The sequence below is a fragment of the Aphelocoma coerulescens genome, chromosome 3, assembly GCF_041296385.1.
Source record: "Aphelocoma coerulescens isolate FSJ_1873_10779 chromosome 3, UR_Acoe_1.0, whole genome shotgun sequence".
Lineage (NCBI taxonomy): Eukaryota > Metazoa > Chordata > Aves > Passeriformes > Corvidae > Aphelocoma > Aphelocoma coerulescens.
The window spans coordinates 68,225,745-68,239,651 of record NC_091016.1 but is presented as its reverse complement, the minus strand read 5'-3'; the positions used below and the strand labels follow the sequence as shown (position 1 = coordinate 68,239,651).

Below are 13,907 nucleotides of genomic sequence, written 5' to 3'. Positions count from 1 at the left end.
TCTTTGTCACGGGTTGGCAGAGACATAAGTACCTCTGGACTTTATACAGCTAAGTTTTGAGGTTTTGAGGATGATTCATGTCATGAAATTGCCCCTCAGTCCCACTTGTAGGTGTTTTTGTGGATTTTCATCGGCAAGCTCAGCATGAAATGCCATGAAGCCAGCAGAGCTGATGTGATTTGCTCCAACAGATTATCCCAAAGTTCATTGGCCAACTGCCTAAATGCTTTTACAGTTATAAAGAAATGAGTTTAAGAACTTGCAGAGGAAGAGCTCTTGTGCAAGGCACCAATGCCATACATGCAGTCCAAATGTATACATTTGACATCCCTCTCTCATTAAAGATGTTCCTCATTCCACACCAAAAAATCCCTGAGATGTTCATTCTCTTCAACTTCACTCCCACGATATGTGTAAAGAGGTACTGCCCAAGTCCTGTTTTGCTCAGTTGCCTTTAATTTTCAAGAACAAATTCAGACTGGGAAAACAGATGCTCTGTTTGGTCCAGGCTCAGTCTGCATTACTTGCTTCTCAGCCTAGGATTTGCTGGAGCCAGTCTGATTTATTTTTGACAAAGAGCATTGCCTTTAGACCACATTTCATCCCTGCACACTTGTGTGTGGTGCCACTATGTTTCTTCCAGCTACTTACTGGTGAGATCATCTCACTCAGGAGATATGCAGGAAATATGGAGGGAAGTTGTCCCTATTCAGTATTTGATCATAAATGCTGCAAAAGGAGATTATCAAGGCAAAAAAGCAGCTCTTTGGTACTAAGTGCAATCTGACATCTGAATTTTGTTCATCAGGTCTGTGAGGAGAGCAGCAGGGCTCTGGGCACTCACTCTGTTTCAGAGAGGCTAGACCTGCCCTACAGTTGCTAACCAAGAGAACTCTCTTGCACATACTCCATCCAAACATAGGAATCCCCTAGTAAATGTCTGATAGCCCAGGAGCATGGCTTTCCTCATTCCAGCATCTCAACATGTTGTATCACACAGAGTGAAGGAAGTGACACCTCTTTATCAGAAAGGACCTCTAGATTTTGCCCCTCAACAGGTTTGAACAGAGCAATTGGCAAATGAGATGCTCTGAAACTATTTCAGTTAACTCTCCGTCATTTAGTAAGTGGTCATGCATGGTCGTGGCCCTAACCAGATTTTTTCTGTGTGTCCCTTGTGTTAAATCAATTTCCAGGGTCACACTGACTGATCACATTTTAGCTTGGGTCATGAACTGGTGATCTACCTCCACGCTGCACTCATCTCATTTGCCTGCACTCGCTGATCCCTGTGAAAGGCATAGCAGTGCTTCTGCCAGGCTCAGATTCCTCCTGTCCCTCCCCTGTCCACATACAGCAAGTTCCAAGGCTTCTGTTTGCAAACGTGGCCTGCAAAGAATGAGGAGCCCCTCGCACTCCTCACCGTTCACGCGGCAGCCAGGAGTGGTTTCTCTGGGGCTCTGCAGGCATCATTCCCTTGTGAGAACGGCTGATCTTTGTTTGACCTTTCTGACACACAGAGAAAGGTAACCCAAGACAAAAATGGGTGTCAAGTAAGCTCCCTTGGCTAATGACTGAACGCCTTGAAATGCCTCTGCAAACACCCCAAGAGAAATAGCATGTGCTGTTCTGTGGTGTAATGCAACACTGATTTGTTGCATCTACAAAACGTCCCCATAATTGTGTGAAATTTAGTGTGAACAAGCAGTTGAATTGCAGTTCATCAAACATAATTAAACTGAAACAGAGCAGCAGAAATACCCCTTTTATCTTGTGTAAGGGCTGATGATATAAATACAGAGCACCCCAGAATCAAAAAATTGACTAAGCAGATGCTTGCTAGTCTGTGAATTCTTTTATAATGCAAAAACGACTTTTATCTCTCACTGTCTATTTTTGAGTGCTCATCATTGTGCTGCCTGGGTGCTTTGATAAATGGCAATAAATATATTTAGCACATGTTTAGTTCATTAAGAAAATCAATCTACTTTATGTAATTTGGCAACAAAAAAGAAATCACGGAAAAAATACATTTATAAATGTCTGCTATGCTAATCTGGACTGAACTATCTCTTTAACCAGAGGAAAAAAAAAAAGAAGAAAATGGGTAAAAAAAAGTACAAAGTAATTAAAAAGAAGATGATAGAACTCAGATTGTGTGATCTGTCCTGTGAAGAGTGTGAAGAGTGTGTCATTTCCTAATGGTGCTGCTTAAAGTCTCCTTTATCTCCACAGAACATAATGCAGCATGGACTCAAAATAAAGTGGGTGAACTTATTCCAGAAAGGGCCCTGTGGTGTGGAAGGAAAAGAGCAAGATCTTCTCTACTCTTTGTCCAAAGGATGCTGATTTGATCTACAAACAGAGGTGTCCCCAACAGCACCTTCACCTTAGCCAGCCATTGCATGGAGGCAGGCATTGCACGGAGCATGAGATATTTCCATTGAAAATACAGTGGTGCAAGGGTTACAGTGCTTTTGTCCTCAGGTGCCCCAGGCATTGCCTGGACACAGCAGCCATCAAGTGCAGCCTCAGTGCCTCTTTCCCATTGCTGAGTAGACAATGGAGAACACTCTGGTCCAGACCACAGACCACATTTAGAGATGAATAATATAAATATGTTAAAACTGTTTACGTATGCAGAGGGGTTCATTTTTTTCTTTACACTCAGAAAGGTTCACTGAGGATAAGAAAGCTAGGCTTTGAAAATACATTCAGGGATTAGGGCTCCAAACAGCAGATGTTGTAGGCTGTATATGAGACACAAATCATAACCTTGCATCTCAATCCAGACTATTTGAGCATGATAGATCCTTTGAAGATTCCAACAATCTCTTGGGTCTCCCACTCTTGCATTTTCTATATGCTGTAAATTTTAACTGAACAGTGTACGTTCAAAGGCAGGGAAATGGCTTGAAAGTGCAATACCTGTATCTCTGCTAGACCTGGCCTTCACTTGCTAGGTAAATGCACCTGTCAGTATAAATTTCTTCACAGTGGTTTTATATGTCATTTCTCCATGATGGAGCTGAGAGGGTGCCTGTTCTTTCCCATTTTCTGTTTAAAAGCATTTGAGTTCTCAGCTCAGGAAAGAGGTCAAAAAATAAGCACTGGCCTCAGAGACTTCTCGGATCAGCCTGGAAAACATGTCAGTTTTTGTAGCCCTCAAGAAAATAGACACTGTTCTCATTAACTGTATATTAGGCCAACTCAAATGACTAAGAACCCATTTACAGCCAGGTCACCAGGAAAGCAGATTTCAGCAGGAGGCCAAGACTGAACATGTGACCCCACTCTAAGGGTCATTAAATATGTGTTTGAAACACCCAAATAAAAGTTCAAGTAAGTTTTTCTCTTCAGGGTTTTATCCCTGGTTTTGAACGTATGTCATAGAAAGCAGAATCCAGCCCCAAGACAATCTTCAAGGGAACCAATAACGCTGGAATAACACAGTCAAGCTTGCTTCCCTGGCAATGAATGCTTATCTCACACTGCTCTCCTGGTGAGTAACGTTTAAAATAAATAAATACTGCAGGAGAGTTGTTGTTAGTGCAATTGTTGGGTTGTACCCTTGTGGCAAGCTTTTTATCATAATAGTACAGAAGAATACAGTTTGTTTGCAAGGCAAGTTTGAGCCAGGGTGCAAAAGCACATAAAGTCTGTTAATAAATAATGAACTGTGCATGTGGGTTTTGCAGAGTGACTCAAAAAATTGACCCCTTCAAAGTACGATGTTATGCAAGTGCTATTGAAACAAAACAAAAGAAAATGGAGAGATTTAGTTTCTAGTCCCTTGGAATGACAGACATGGTCTCCTTTGGAGAGAGTGGGACCCATGCAAGTGCAATGGCAGCTGCAGCAGCACCTCGGCTGTACAGTGACACACCTTTGTGTCCTTCCACTGGTGGTATTCCACACAAGTAATGGCAGTGGTACTACAGCTTGCTCATGAATTATGATACCTTGAATGTGTTTTCTACATCTGAAGACTATTACACAGTCAGAGAGACAGATCCTCAGTCGGACTCAGACAGGTTGGTATTTCATGGATTTGATGATGTCATACCATACAGAGGTCTAGAGCTTACCATTATATTGGGTTTATGAATTAGCAGCAGCAAATGCCTACACCTTAACCTTCCCAATGTAAGGACACAATAGACTAGAAAGAGAAAAGAAAAACAGGGACTCCATAATTTTGCTCTACAAAGCTAACAGCAGTTTTTGACTGAGGAGGGACCAATTAATTACACTGAATGGCAGGGAGATCAGGTCATTGACCTTAATGGGCAGGGCCTCTTCCTAAAAAGTACATGCCAGGCCTACCAGGATGGTCTGTGACAATACCAGTGCGTATCAGCAGAAAACACTGCTTTGGCCAACTTAGGAACTGCCTAGTGCCAAGCAGGGCATGTCATCCCCCCACTTAATAATGTAAGTAAATCATTACAAACAGTTAGAAAAGCAAAACACTTACTTGGTCCAAGACCTATGGAAAATGCAGCAACATAGACAAGCAGGCTGGCCAGTGAGAGCCATTTCAGGACAACAGGGACCTCCCCACTTTCCATGTGAGACCCTGTTGTGCTTTTGCCTCCTGCCAGGGCAGTCCCATTCAGTTCTCCTGTCCTGGCAACATCTGGGCTTTGTACATCAAATGACAATCTTTCTGTTGAAGCCATGCTAGCAAAGAGGTCCTTGAGGCTCCCATTGGTGACAGTGAAGTTTCCTGGTCTCTGGAGAAAGAAATCCTCTGGAGATTGGCTTCTACAGACCTTGGTGAAATTCACATGTATGTTACGGTTCACTAAACCCATAGTGACCAACGATACTGCCATAACAGAAGAGCCAATACACAGAAAAGTTTTACTTCCAACTTGATCCACAAAAAATGTGGCTGGGACTGTGCTGACCACTTTAACCACCCCAACTCCAGTAGAAGCCAAGCTGGCAGCTTCATCGGTCTGGAACCCAACTGACTTCAAAACAGTCGATGCGTAAAATAGAATGTTGGGTTGCCCAGTTGTTTGCACAAAAAACACTAGAGTGAGTCCTACCAGCATTCGTGCCCTCATGTTGTTTTTTGAACGAAACAGGTCCAAGAAACTATACTGATGTTCATCTTTCAGGGAAGACTTAATCACAGTAAGCTCTTTAGTAGCATCTGATGTTTCCCGTAGCCTCTCCAGTACTTGTCTCGCCGCCTCATCGTTATTTTTCATGACAAGAAACCGAGGGCTTGGTGGAAGGAAATACATGGCAATAGCTTGCAAAGCACCTAATGGAATCACAAGGCCAAACATGTACTTCCAGCCGTGAGATACGCTGGCAAATGCATAATTTGAAATATAGGCAAAGAGAATGCCTATCACAATCATGAGTTCATTTAATGACACAAGGAGGCCTCTTCTGTGCTGAGGGGCGATCTCGGCAATATACACACATGTTGCAATTGATGATAATGATATGGAAATACCTATGGCAATCCGGCCCACAATGAGTATCTCGTATGATTCATAGGGCAGCAAAATCAGACTACCCACCACAAGTAAAGAAGATGCAATAATTATAGCAAGTCTCCTTCCAAATCGGTCAATAAGAAATCCACCGGTAAGGGATGCAAATAAGGCCCCAAAAAGCAGGGAACTTACAATGACTTCCTGCTCTTTGCAAGAGAGTGTTAAAACACTACTCATCTGAAGAAGGGCTCCAGAGATAAGGCCCAGCTCATAACCCATCAGAAGTCCACTTACAGCAGCAATAGCAGAAGATAGAAAGGTGAATGTTCCACAACCTGATAAGAAAATAAACAAAAAAAGTTGAAAGAGTGATTTCTGCAGCATTCTGACAATTAATAATAACTTTATTTGATATACCAGTTTAAAAATCTCTCTGTAACTTTTAGGCAAATCAGTTAGGTACAATACACATCCAGTAGCAGTGGTGGCATAAAAAGCTATTTCTGAAAAGAAAAAAAGTAATGAATATAAAATCCTCTATAGTTTTAATGCTTTTGTGTCCCTTATCTTCCTGATCAGAAGTCAATAAGGTTCTGATCAGGTCCTAAATAATTAAACCTTCTACTTCAGAATATCATTGCAAAAAAAGCAATGTGAGAAACCAATTTTTGCCTTGAGATTTTTCAATGCTTTTCCTAAGCTGAAGAAGTCTCATCCACCCAACTAATACAAGGAAAGCATAAATTTCTTAGCCAAATTGCTTCAACCTTGACTTGAATAAGTAACAAGTTTTCTCTCACCATTTGTTATTTCCTTTGTTTCACCTGAGGATGACATGAAGGCTGCTGGTACCATTGTTTTTATTTTGCCAAATGGAGACTTATTCAATGAGCACCAGGCTGATGCAGCTATCTGGGATATTCTAGGGAAACTGATCTTTGAGGCAAGCTCATGAACTTTCTGGGCTTTGCTCATGTCTAAACTCAGATTCTTTGGAATATCTTGATCAAATATTTTGCACCGCTTTTGACAGCTGTAATGTCAGAAATAAGAAACAGATGATGAAAACAATGCAGATTATATGCCTTTGAATGTCCACTTTAAAATAAACTCATTTTACACAATTGTGATTCATTGTTTATTGTTACAAGATAGATTTGACTGATCATATTCTACTAACTGTGAAGCCTTTTGCACCCTAAACCTTGAGGAATATATCAGTTTGTTATTGTTGGTCTTGTTCTCTCTCCCAGCATGATTTTCCTCTCATCATGATGTTGGCTGCCACACAACTAGGAAAAGAGTAAATTGACTTCTGATTTTCCAGTTAGTTAGAGAGATGGGATGGGTCAGAGGAAAGGTAGCTTTTGCAGCATAACAGAGTCCATATTTAGTTAATTCTCCTGGAGTGAGTGGTATATGGTCTAATTGGAAATTATACACAAAGTTTGTTTATTTTTAGCTTATTTTTCTAATGCTTTAAGGCTCTTTGATCACGCTGACTGCTCAGAGTTCCTTGCCAGTAACTTTTGAGCACTTTGGTGAGGATCAGCCCCATTTGACAGAGGATATTACATTTCAAAAGTAAATCTTGAACAGAGAGAAGGAGAGCAGTTACATCTGCACTACTAAAGTAAACAGCGCCAGAGCCCAGGCCCAGACCCTGGCATGTGGCCACATATCCTACTAAATTGCTGGCAGAATCCCTGGCACATTTGCACCCCAAACCACTTTGTGTTCTCCTAACAGCTCCCAGAAGCAAACAATTCCACCATCCCACCCTGCAGCTACTACACAGGAAGACGGATTGTTTTGAAGGGGAACGAAGTATAGCTGTGAGCAATGCCTCCGGGGTCAGGGCAGATGTGTAAGCCCATTAAGTCTATTAAGAGAAGTATCACCTAACTTAAAGTTAGCTCTCCTAACTTTGAGCAAAGCAGAAGCCAAACAGCTTCCGAAGCCCAGAGATACTGAGCGCATCAAATGCACCTCAACTCACTCAGCCACTGAGCTGGTGTGGCTGGCAAACCAGAGACAGATAAGAGGTAGGAGAGAAGCACATGGTTTTTGTCTTGATGGGTCATAAGGACACAGGGGGAATGGGAATACTGTGAAAAATCTTTCAGACGGTGGGGCAGGTGATAGATTTATTCGGATGGAGATGGGACATCTTGAAGAAACTCTCAGAAACAAATTTGTTCCATCACTGGAGCATTTTGCAATCTTTTTTATATTGTTGTTGTCCATAGCTGTTAATACGTCTAAAGCTTTTTCTTCCTTTGTATCTGCAGCATCTGAGAGCACTTCACTTATTTTTAATAGAGGTTAGTGCATGGGTTAGAGCAAGGTCCTGCTGTACTTCCTTCACCCATTGAACAGTACTTCAGTGGAAGTACTGCTGACTGCAGCTAGGCTGCTTTGTGATGCATGTACTCCATCCTGCAACGCGTGCCTGCAATATTTGTTTTATCATTGCAAAACATAATTTCTCCTTCCCATTTATACTTTTGAGTTTCCTGCTTGCTGTATTTTATTATATCTGGAGAATATACCCTTCCAATGAATCCTGGCTGGAAATCTGGGCTGGCACAGTGTTGCGCTGAAGGAATGAGCTTGCATATCAGAAACTAAACTGCTAATTTGATCACAGTGCTCTGCCCAAACTACTGCTCAGTGCTGGTGTTTGTGCTTTTTTGAATATCTCTGTATTGTACATCATTGAGCCAGGTACATTTAACCTAAGATTTTACCTCAGTTTTTATATTATGGAGTAGAGAGCATTGTGGACATCCAGTCTGACATTCACAAACAGCTCACCATAATCCTTCAGACACACTTCAATTACATTTTTCTGAACTGGGCAATTTAAAACATTCAGCTTTGATTTAAAAGTTGCTAGTGATTGAAAACCCATGACTTAAAGTCATAAGTTAACTGCTTTCACTGTAAGTTATCCGTAAGTTATTTCTAGACTTAATTTCTGCAACTTCAACTTCCAGCCATCAGATCCCATTGTCGATTTCCCCATACTTAATTGTGTTCACTAAGTACTTACAGCCTGTCATTGAGTCATCTCACAGACATCTCCTTTTTAGCTACTTACCCTGTGAGGCTTTACAAGTTTACCACTCCCTTAAGTATTCAAACCCTGTTCTTTGAACTTTATCCAGACCATCAACTTCTTCAGTAAATTGTAATCTGGACCCAGTGCTCCTGCAGTGATTGCACAGAGCCAAATAGAAACCTGACATAATTATTCCAGTTCTGGTGGACATTTCCCTCTCTATTTGTCAAAGGATTCTCACAGACATGTATAGGAGCTCATCTTCTGGTTATCCTCCAGGAAAACCAACTTATTTTCTGACTGGATTCTTTCCAAGGCACTGCCTTGCCTTTAAATATGGCCTGCCTCATTGCATCCTAATGGGGAATGCAAATCACTTTACATTTGTCTGTATTAAAATACATAGGATGGGTTCAACTTACCTAACATAGAGACATCTACATCATCTCTAGATTTCTCTTGTAACCACTGGAGAAAAATAGGCATTTCTAGATGTCTGAATTAGGTCGAATGGCTACTTCTCTCCATTGCCTATAAAAGGAAACTGTGCGGCTTGCTCAGATGCAGATGTCTAAAGTTAGCAGAGAGGAACCTCAGACAGCACATTCACTTGCAGTCAGCAGGCCAAGGCATCCAAATTGCATTCAGCCAGTGACATATACCATTTATTAATCACCCATCACATTTATCACCCACAAATAATCTATTACTTTCTTCCAAGAAACCGAGAAAAAACAAGTAACAGAGGGGCAAAAACTGAGTTTAAGGCTCTCCAGCAGCAACAACAGAAGCATGGACCGTGTACCCTACTGATACTTTGAAGTCTGTGTCCTGCCTGCACAGCTTTTATTTCTTAAAATGTTGGAGTGACATTTTTGTATATTTTCAGTTTCTGAATGGCAGTATCAAGTCAAATATCTTGATAGAGTCCACCACCAGCACTGTTCTTTACAATCCAGACTGTGCTCACCTCAGTCTGTGGTCCTCAGACAATCAGAGAAACTGAGATGATTATTTATTCTTAGTCTGAGAGGCTGTACGAGGTGGATGTAGAGCTTGGACACCTGGGAACTGATAGGGAAATATTCAAGCTCATATATTTCTTGCTTCTCCAAGTAGAGGACCTTGACCAATGCCTTCATGTTTCTTTAGTTTGTTTTTACTGGGCCAGCTGGTATCCTTCTTCATGTGTCCAGTGACATATGCCCACAGTTGTACAGAAATAGTGGAGGGCTGTAACTAGAGCACCCCCAAATGAACAGCAGATCCTGATGTGATGCAGAGGGAGATACATTGTCCTTTTGCATCAGCAGCAGCAAAGTCAGCAGTTACCTTGGTGTCTCTTGTCCCTCACAGGCACTATTCCACTGAAAAACATTGTTATATCACAGGTTTTGTTTTAACTGGTGTACCCAAAATTGCCTGCTCACAACTGCCTGCTGAGTTAAACCTTGAAATCTCTGCTCAGTTTCCCTTCATGGCCTTCCTCTAGGCAAAATTCTCTCTGACTTCAGCATATGTTTTGCTTTAACATTTCCAGATAAAGCATGTTGCAGTAGTTGTACTCACAATCCTTTTAAGTGTCACTTTTAATGATGCTGCTGGCAGTTCTTAGGCATTCTTTTTTTAACAAAAAGCTTCTTTACATATATATATATATATATATATACACATATATTTGTCTTATTTTTATGAGATGCTAGCAAAACACATGGCAGTGTACAGCACAGGGGAATAAAATATTTTAATGATAGCTTCCAGGGAATTTTCTCCTTCTGTCTGCCACTAACACCATGGCTAACGAGTGTGTGGCTGGTATGTGACAAGTGATTGGAAAGTCTATTCTCTAGTTTCCCATGTAAACAAAGTGGTTTCTCACAACTGTTGTTCAAGTCAAAAGCAGCCCTACTTGGCAAACAAACCTATCTTTAAGAACATTCGTTGGAAGTGTTTATGCTTGGTTCCTGAAAAGGAGACCAACTGCAGTTGCAGTACAGCACAGAGTACTGACAATGAGGCTGGATGGGGCCAAATAGTAAGGGTGTGCCCCTTTACTTATTTTCAAGCACATATCTGGGAAAATAGTCTTTCCAAAGGCATAGTATTTGGTCTGTGCATGTATTTTATGGGCCTTAGGGATAAATGATCAGTGCCAGGGAAGATCTGCAAGCAGGCTGATCTGGGGAACACCACTCTTCACCCACCTAATGGGAGGGAGAGATATGGGAAAGGTGCTTGGGAGCCCTTTCCAGCTCAGTTTGGCAGTGCTATGCCCCACATTAGCCCAAACACCGAGATTTCTGTGATGCAGTTTTTCTTTGCTTTCTACCAAGAGATCATTCAGTGTGCATATAGAAAACTACTGGGAGGGGGGGGGAGGGAGATTACTTTATGTAACCTGTGCAAATATATCTATTTTGATAGGAGGGGACTTGACAATCTCTTCCACCATGGTACTTTCTTCTGTTTACTTTGATTTAATCTGAGATGAGAAATGTCTCAGTTTGGAAGGGAAGTTCTTTAAATCTTTGCAAATTCTTTGATCTATTTAGACATTTGGAAAGTGAATTCAAGCTCTGTCAACTGTTGGTTAATAAGCACAGATCAGAAAACCACAATGAGTTGAATTCATTGCCTCGATATGAATCCACAGCATGAAATATCTTTTTTTTCAATAGAATAAGATATCTACTTTTATCTGCAATAAATTTTAAAACTACAGCATCTGTATCTGAAAATTTTAAGCTATCTTTAACAACGTCTTTCTTCTCCATCTGAGTGCTGTCTGGCATACAAAAAGTGTGTCTTTCCAGGGAAATAGTATTTAAAATTTCCCAAATTGTCATTAAGGAAGATTTTGCTGAAGTGTATAGTATGAGGATCACAATTTTTTTTTTAGGATAAATGTTTGATGGCATATATTAGGAACTGCTGTATAATTAAATCATGGTTTTTCTTCTCATAAAAGGTGATTCTTCCATTTTCATGCTATTAGGACCTTTGCTGCACTGTCAGTCACTTTCTCTATCTCATCCAGTTGCCTGGTATAAAGAGATCTATGTTACCCTGTTGCTCTATTCCAACACCTGAGGTTTCTTTAGATCCAGTAGCTGCTCAACAGGTGCATTTCTCCTATTAGCTAGGATACATCTGATCTAACTGTCCCTCTAGAAGTCTGGCATGGGATCTAGAACAGTTACCCAACAAGATCCTATGGGATGAAATAAATGGTAGCTTTGGGGTGAAGCTATATTGCAAACAGAGACAGAAAATCTCAGAAAATATTAACTTTAACCAAAAATAGTGTCAGGGCCGTGTGGGATCACAACCACTTGACAAATGGGACTCCTCCCACCCAAATGTGAAAGGCAAACCCAAACCAAATATTTTGTAAATGGAACTGAAAGAGAAGGTGGAAGGAAGCTAATGTACCACTCATTTTCACACATCTGAACTCCTCCAGTGGTGGGAAGCACTGTACACTTTGTACAGCATAAGCCAGATTAATGTACTTTGTAAACAATATTCAAATTTCATGAACAAAAGCCCCCTGACAATGATGGAAAGACAGGGAATACAGATCCTGGGCAGACCCACCCTGGCCATGTACTCTCTAACTGCTCTGCTATGTAATTTCATTATGTCAACAGGCAGCCTGTCCCCTCATTACATTAAATGGCATTTGGGTTCTGTTATTTTAGTTTCTAGTACGAATCAACAAGTTCTTTTAATTTCTAACTAGGTAATTGTATATTCCTCAGGTTACTGCTTTGATTTTTGAGGGTAAGGACAGGTGTGTAATTTGCACATACTCTTCTGACCTTAACCCATGTGCTGCAGAGACTTTGCCATCTGTTTATTGCTATCCCATAGCCATCTGCACTGCTCTCCTCAGTCCCTAAGGCAACATTAAATATGTCTGCACACCTACTGACTTTCTGTTCTTGACTAACCTCTGATTCTAGTATCAGAAGACACTGCTTGACTGATCACTATTATGCTCCAACAAAGCATTTGTGCCTATGGTATCTGAACATTCCTGCATTAGTCAGTTCATTCAGCTCTAAGTGAACAAAATCTGCTTGGGACGTTGTCATTTCTGGCTTCTGACCCTGCTGTCCTGTTTGGGTACAGCTGCCTTGTGGCTGAGAAATATCATGATTGTGGGGCATTATCCCCTTCTTCTTATCATCTGTGAAAGAGGCTGAAGTTTCAAAATCATGCTGCAACTGAGAAAAATTGGTGGGGTAGGACAGCAAAGATGAAGAGCTATGAAATTCAGTTTCTGCACTTAAAAACACTGAAGAAATGCTACAGTTGTTTTTTGAGGGTGTCAGTACAGAAACCCTGTTTCTTCCTGAAATGCTAGGGAAGAAAAAAACAGGAGGGAGATGCTGTTCCCCCACCCTGTACTGTCCCCCTGAATGAGCAGGTGCAATGCAATGCCTGGACTCCCTTCACTCACTTTGGTGTAAAGGGCTGAACTGCCTCTGAGTATGCAAGGACCAGATCACCACTGTTGTTAGAGAGCAGCAGGTTCTCCTATCTTTCAGATGGCTCATCTTCATAAAGGAAAAGGATTTACACAACAGACAGCACCTACACGAGCAGTAGGACCGAGGCCTTTTAGGGAAAGTATCACACAAACCTTCATTCAAAATTCAAGCTGGCAGTCCCCCTCCTCACTCACATGTTCCCCTCGAGCACTTTTAGTAATTGAGAAGGCACGTCCCGAGAGTCCCTTGGCTGTGTGGGGCCGTTCTCCCCCAGCCCCGAGCATCAGCTGTGCGGGCAGCTGCTGCTGGCCAACAGCTGGCACTCAGCTCCTGCCTCCTTACCTGTCGCAGCCGGGAGCTGGGGCCGGCTGCTGCCCCGGCTGCTCTCCTCATCCTCCCCCGCTCTCATCGTCTGGCTCTGCTGGCTGAGCTCCTCCGTGCTCTGCCCAGGTACCATCACTACCCCCTTCGCACCTTGGGCGGGAGCACTTCACAGGGCTGTGATCCTTCCCCGGCCGGCCAGGAAAGGGCAGGTTGTTTTCCTCATGGCAACAAGTTGCTGAAGCTGGCTGAAACCAAATGCAAACCACAAAGTGGTTTGTGAACAACTTTGTTGCTATTTCAGAAGGCTTTGCCCTTTGCAGTGACACAGGCTGTTGCTATTCTGGGGAGCCTATTGCAGGCGAGGGGAGGGCCGTCTGTCGGAAGTATTGCTTTTGCCTTTTAACAAATAGTTGAGACATCAGACATCTATGCACAGCTCCATGCACACTCCTTACCTATTCGCTTACAGGGTCTCTCTCCCTTTTTCTCTGTCTCTCTTTTCCTCCTCTCCCTGGTGTTTGTATCCACAAGTTTTTAGCAGAGAAGACACACTGAAGAGGAGGG

The 13,907-nt window shown here is 42.0% G+C and overlaps 1 protein-coding gene across 5 annotated transcripts in view; it reads right to left on the bottom strand.

The window, feature by feature from the left end:
* The window catches only part of SLC2A12 (solute carrier family 2 member 12), a 30,966-nt gene extending 17,292 nt beyond the window's left edge, over nucleotides 1-13,674 (bottom strand). For all 5 annotated transcript variants that reach the window (XM_069010727.1, XM_069010730.1, XM_069010729.1 and 2 more), the window contains exons 1-2: nucleotides 13,362-13,674; nucleotides 4,478-5,794 (exon numbers count right to left, since the gene is read on the bottom strand). In XM_069010727.1, the coding sequence (XP_068866828.1) occupies nucleotides 4,478-5,794; nucleotides 13,362-13,476 (1,432 nt within the window). In that variant the 5' untranslated portion in view covers nucleotides 13,477-13,674. The remainder of the gene's footprint in view (nucleotides 1-4,477; nucleotides 5,795-13,361) is intronic.
* Nucleotides 13,675-13,907: the final 233 nt, after the last annotated feature.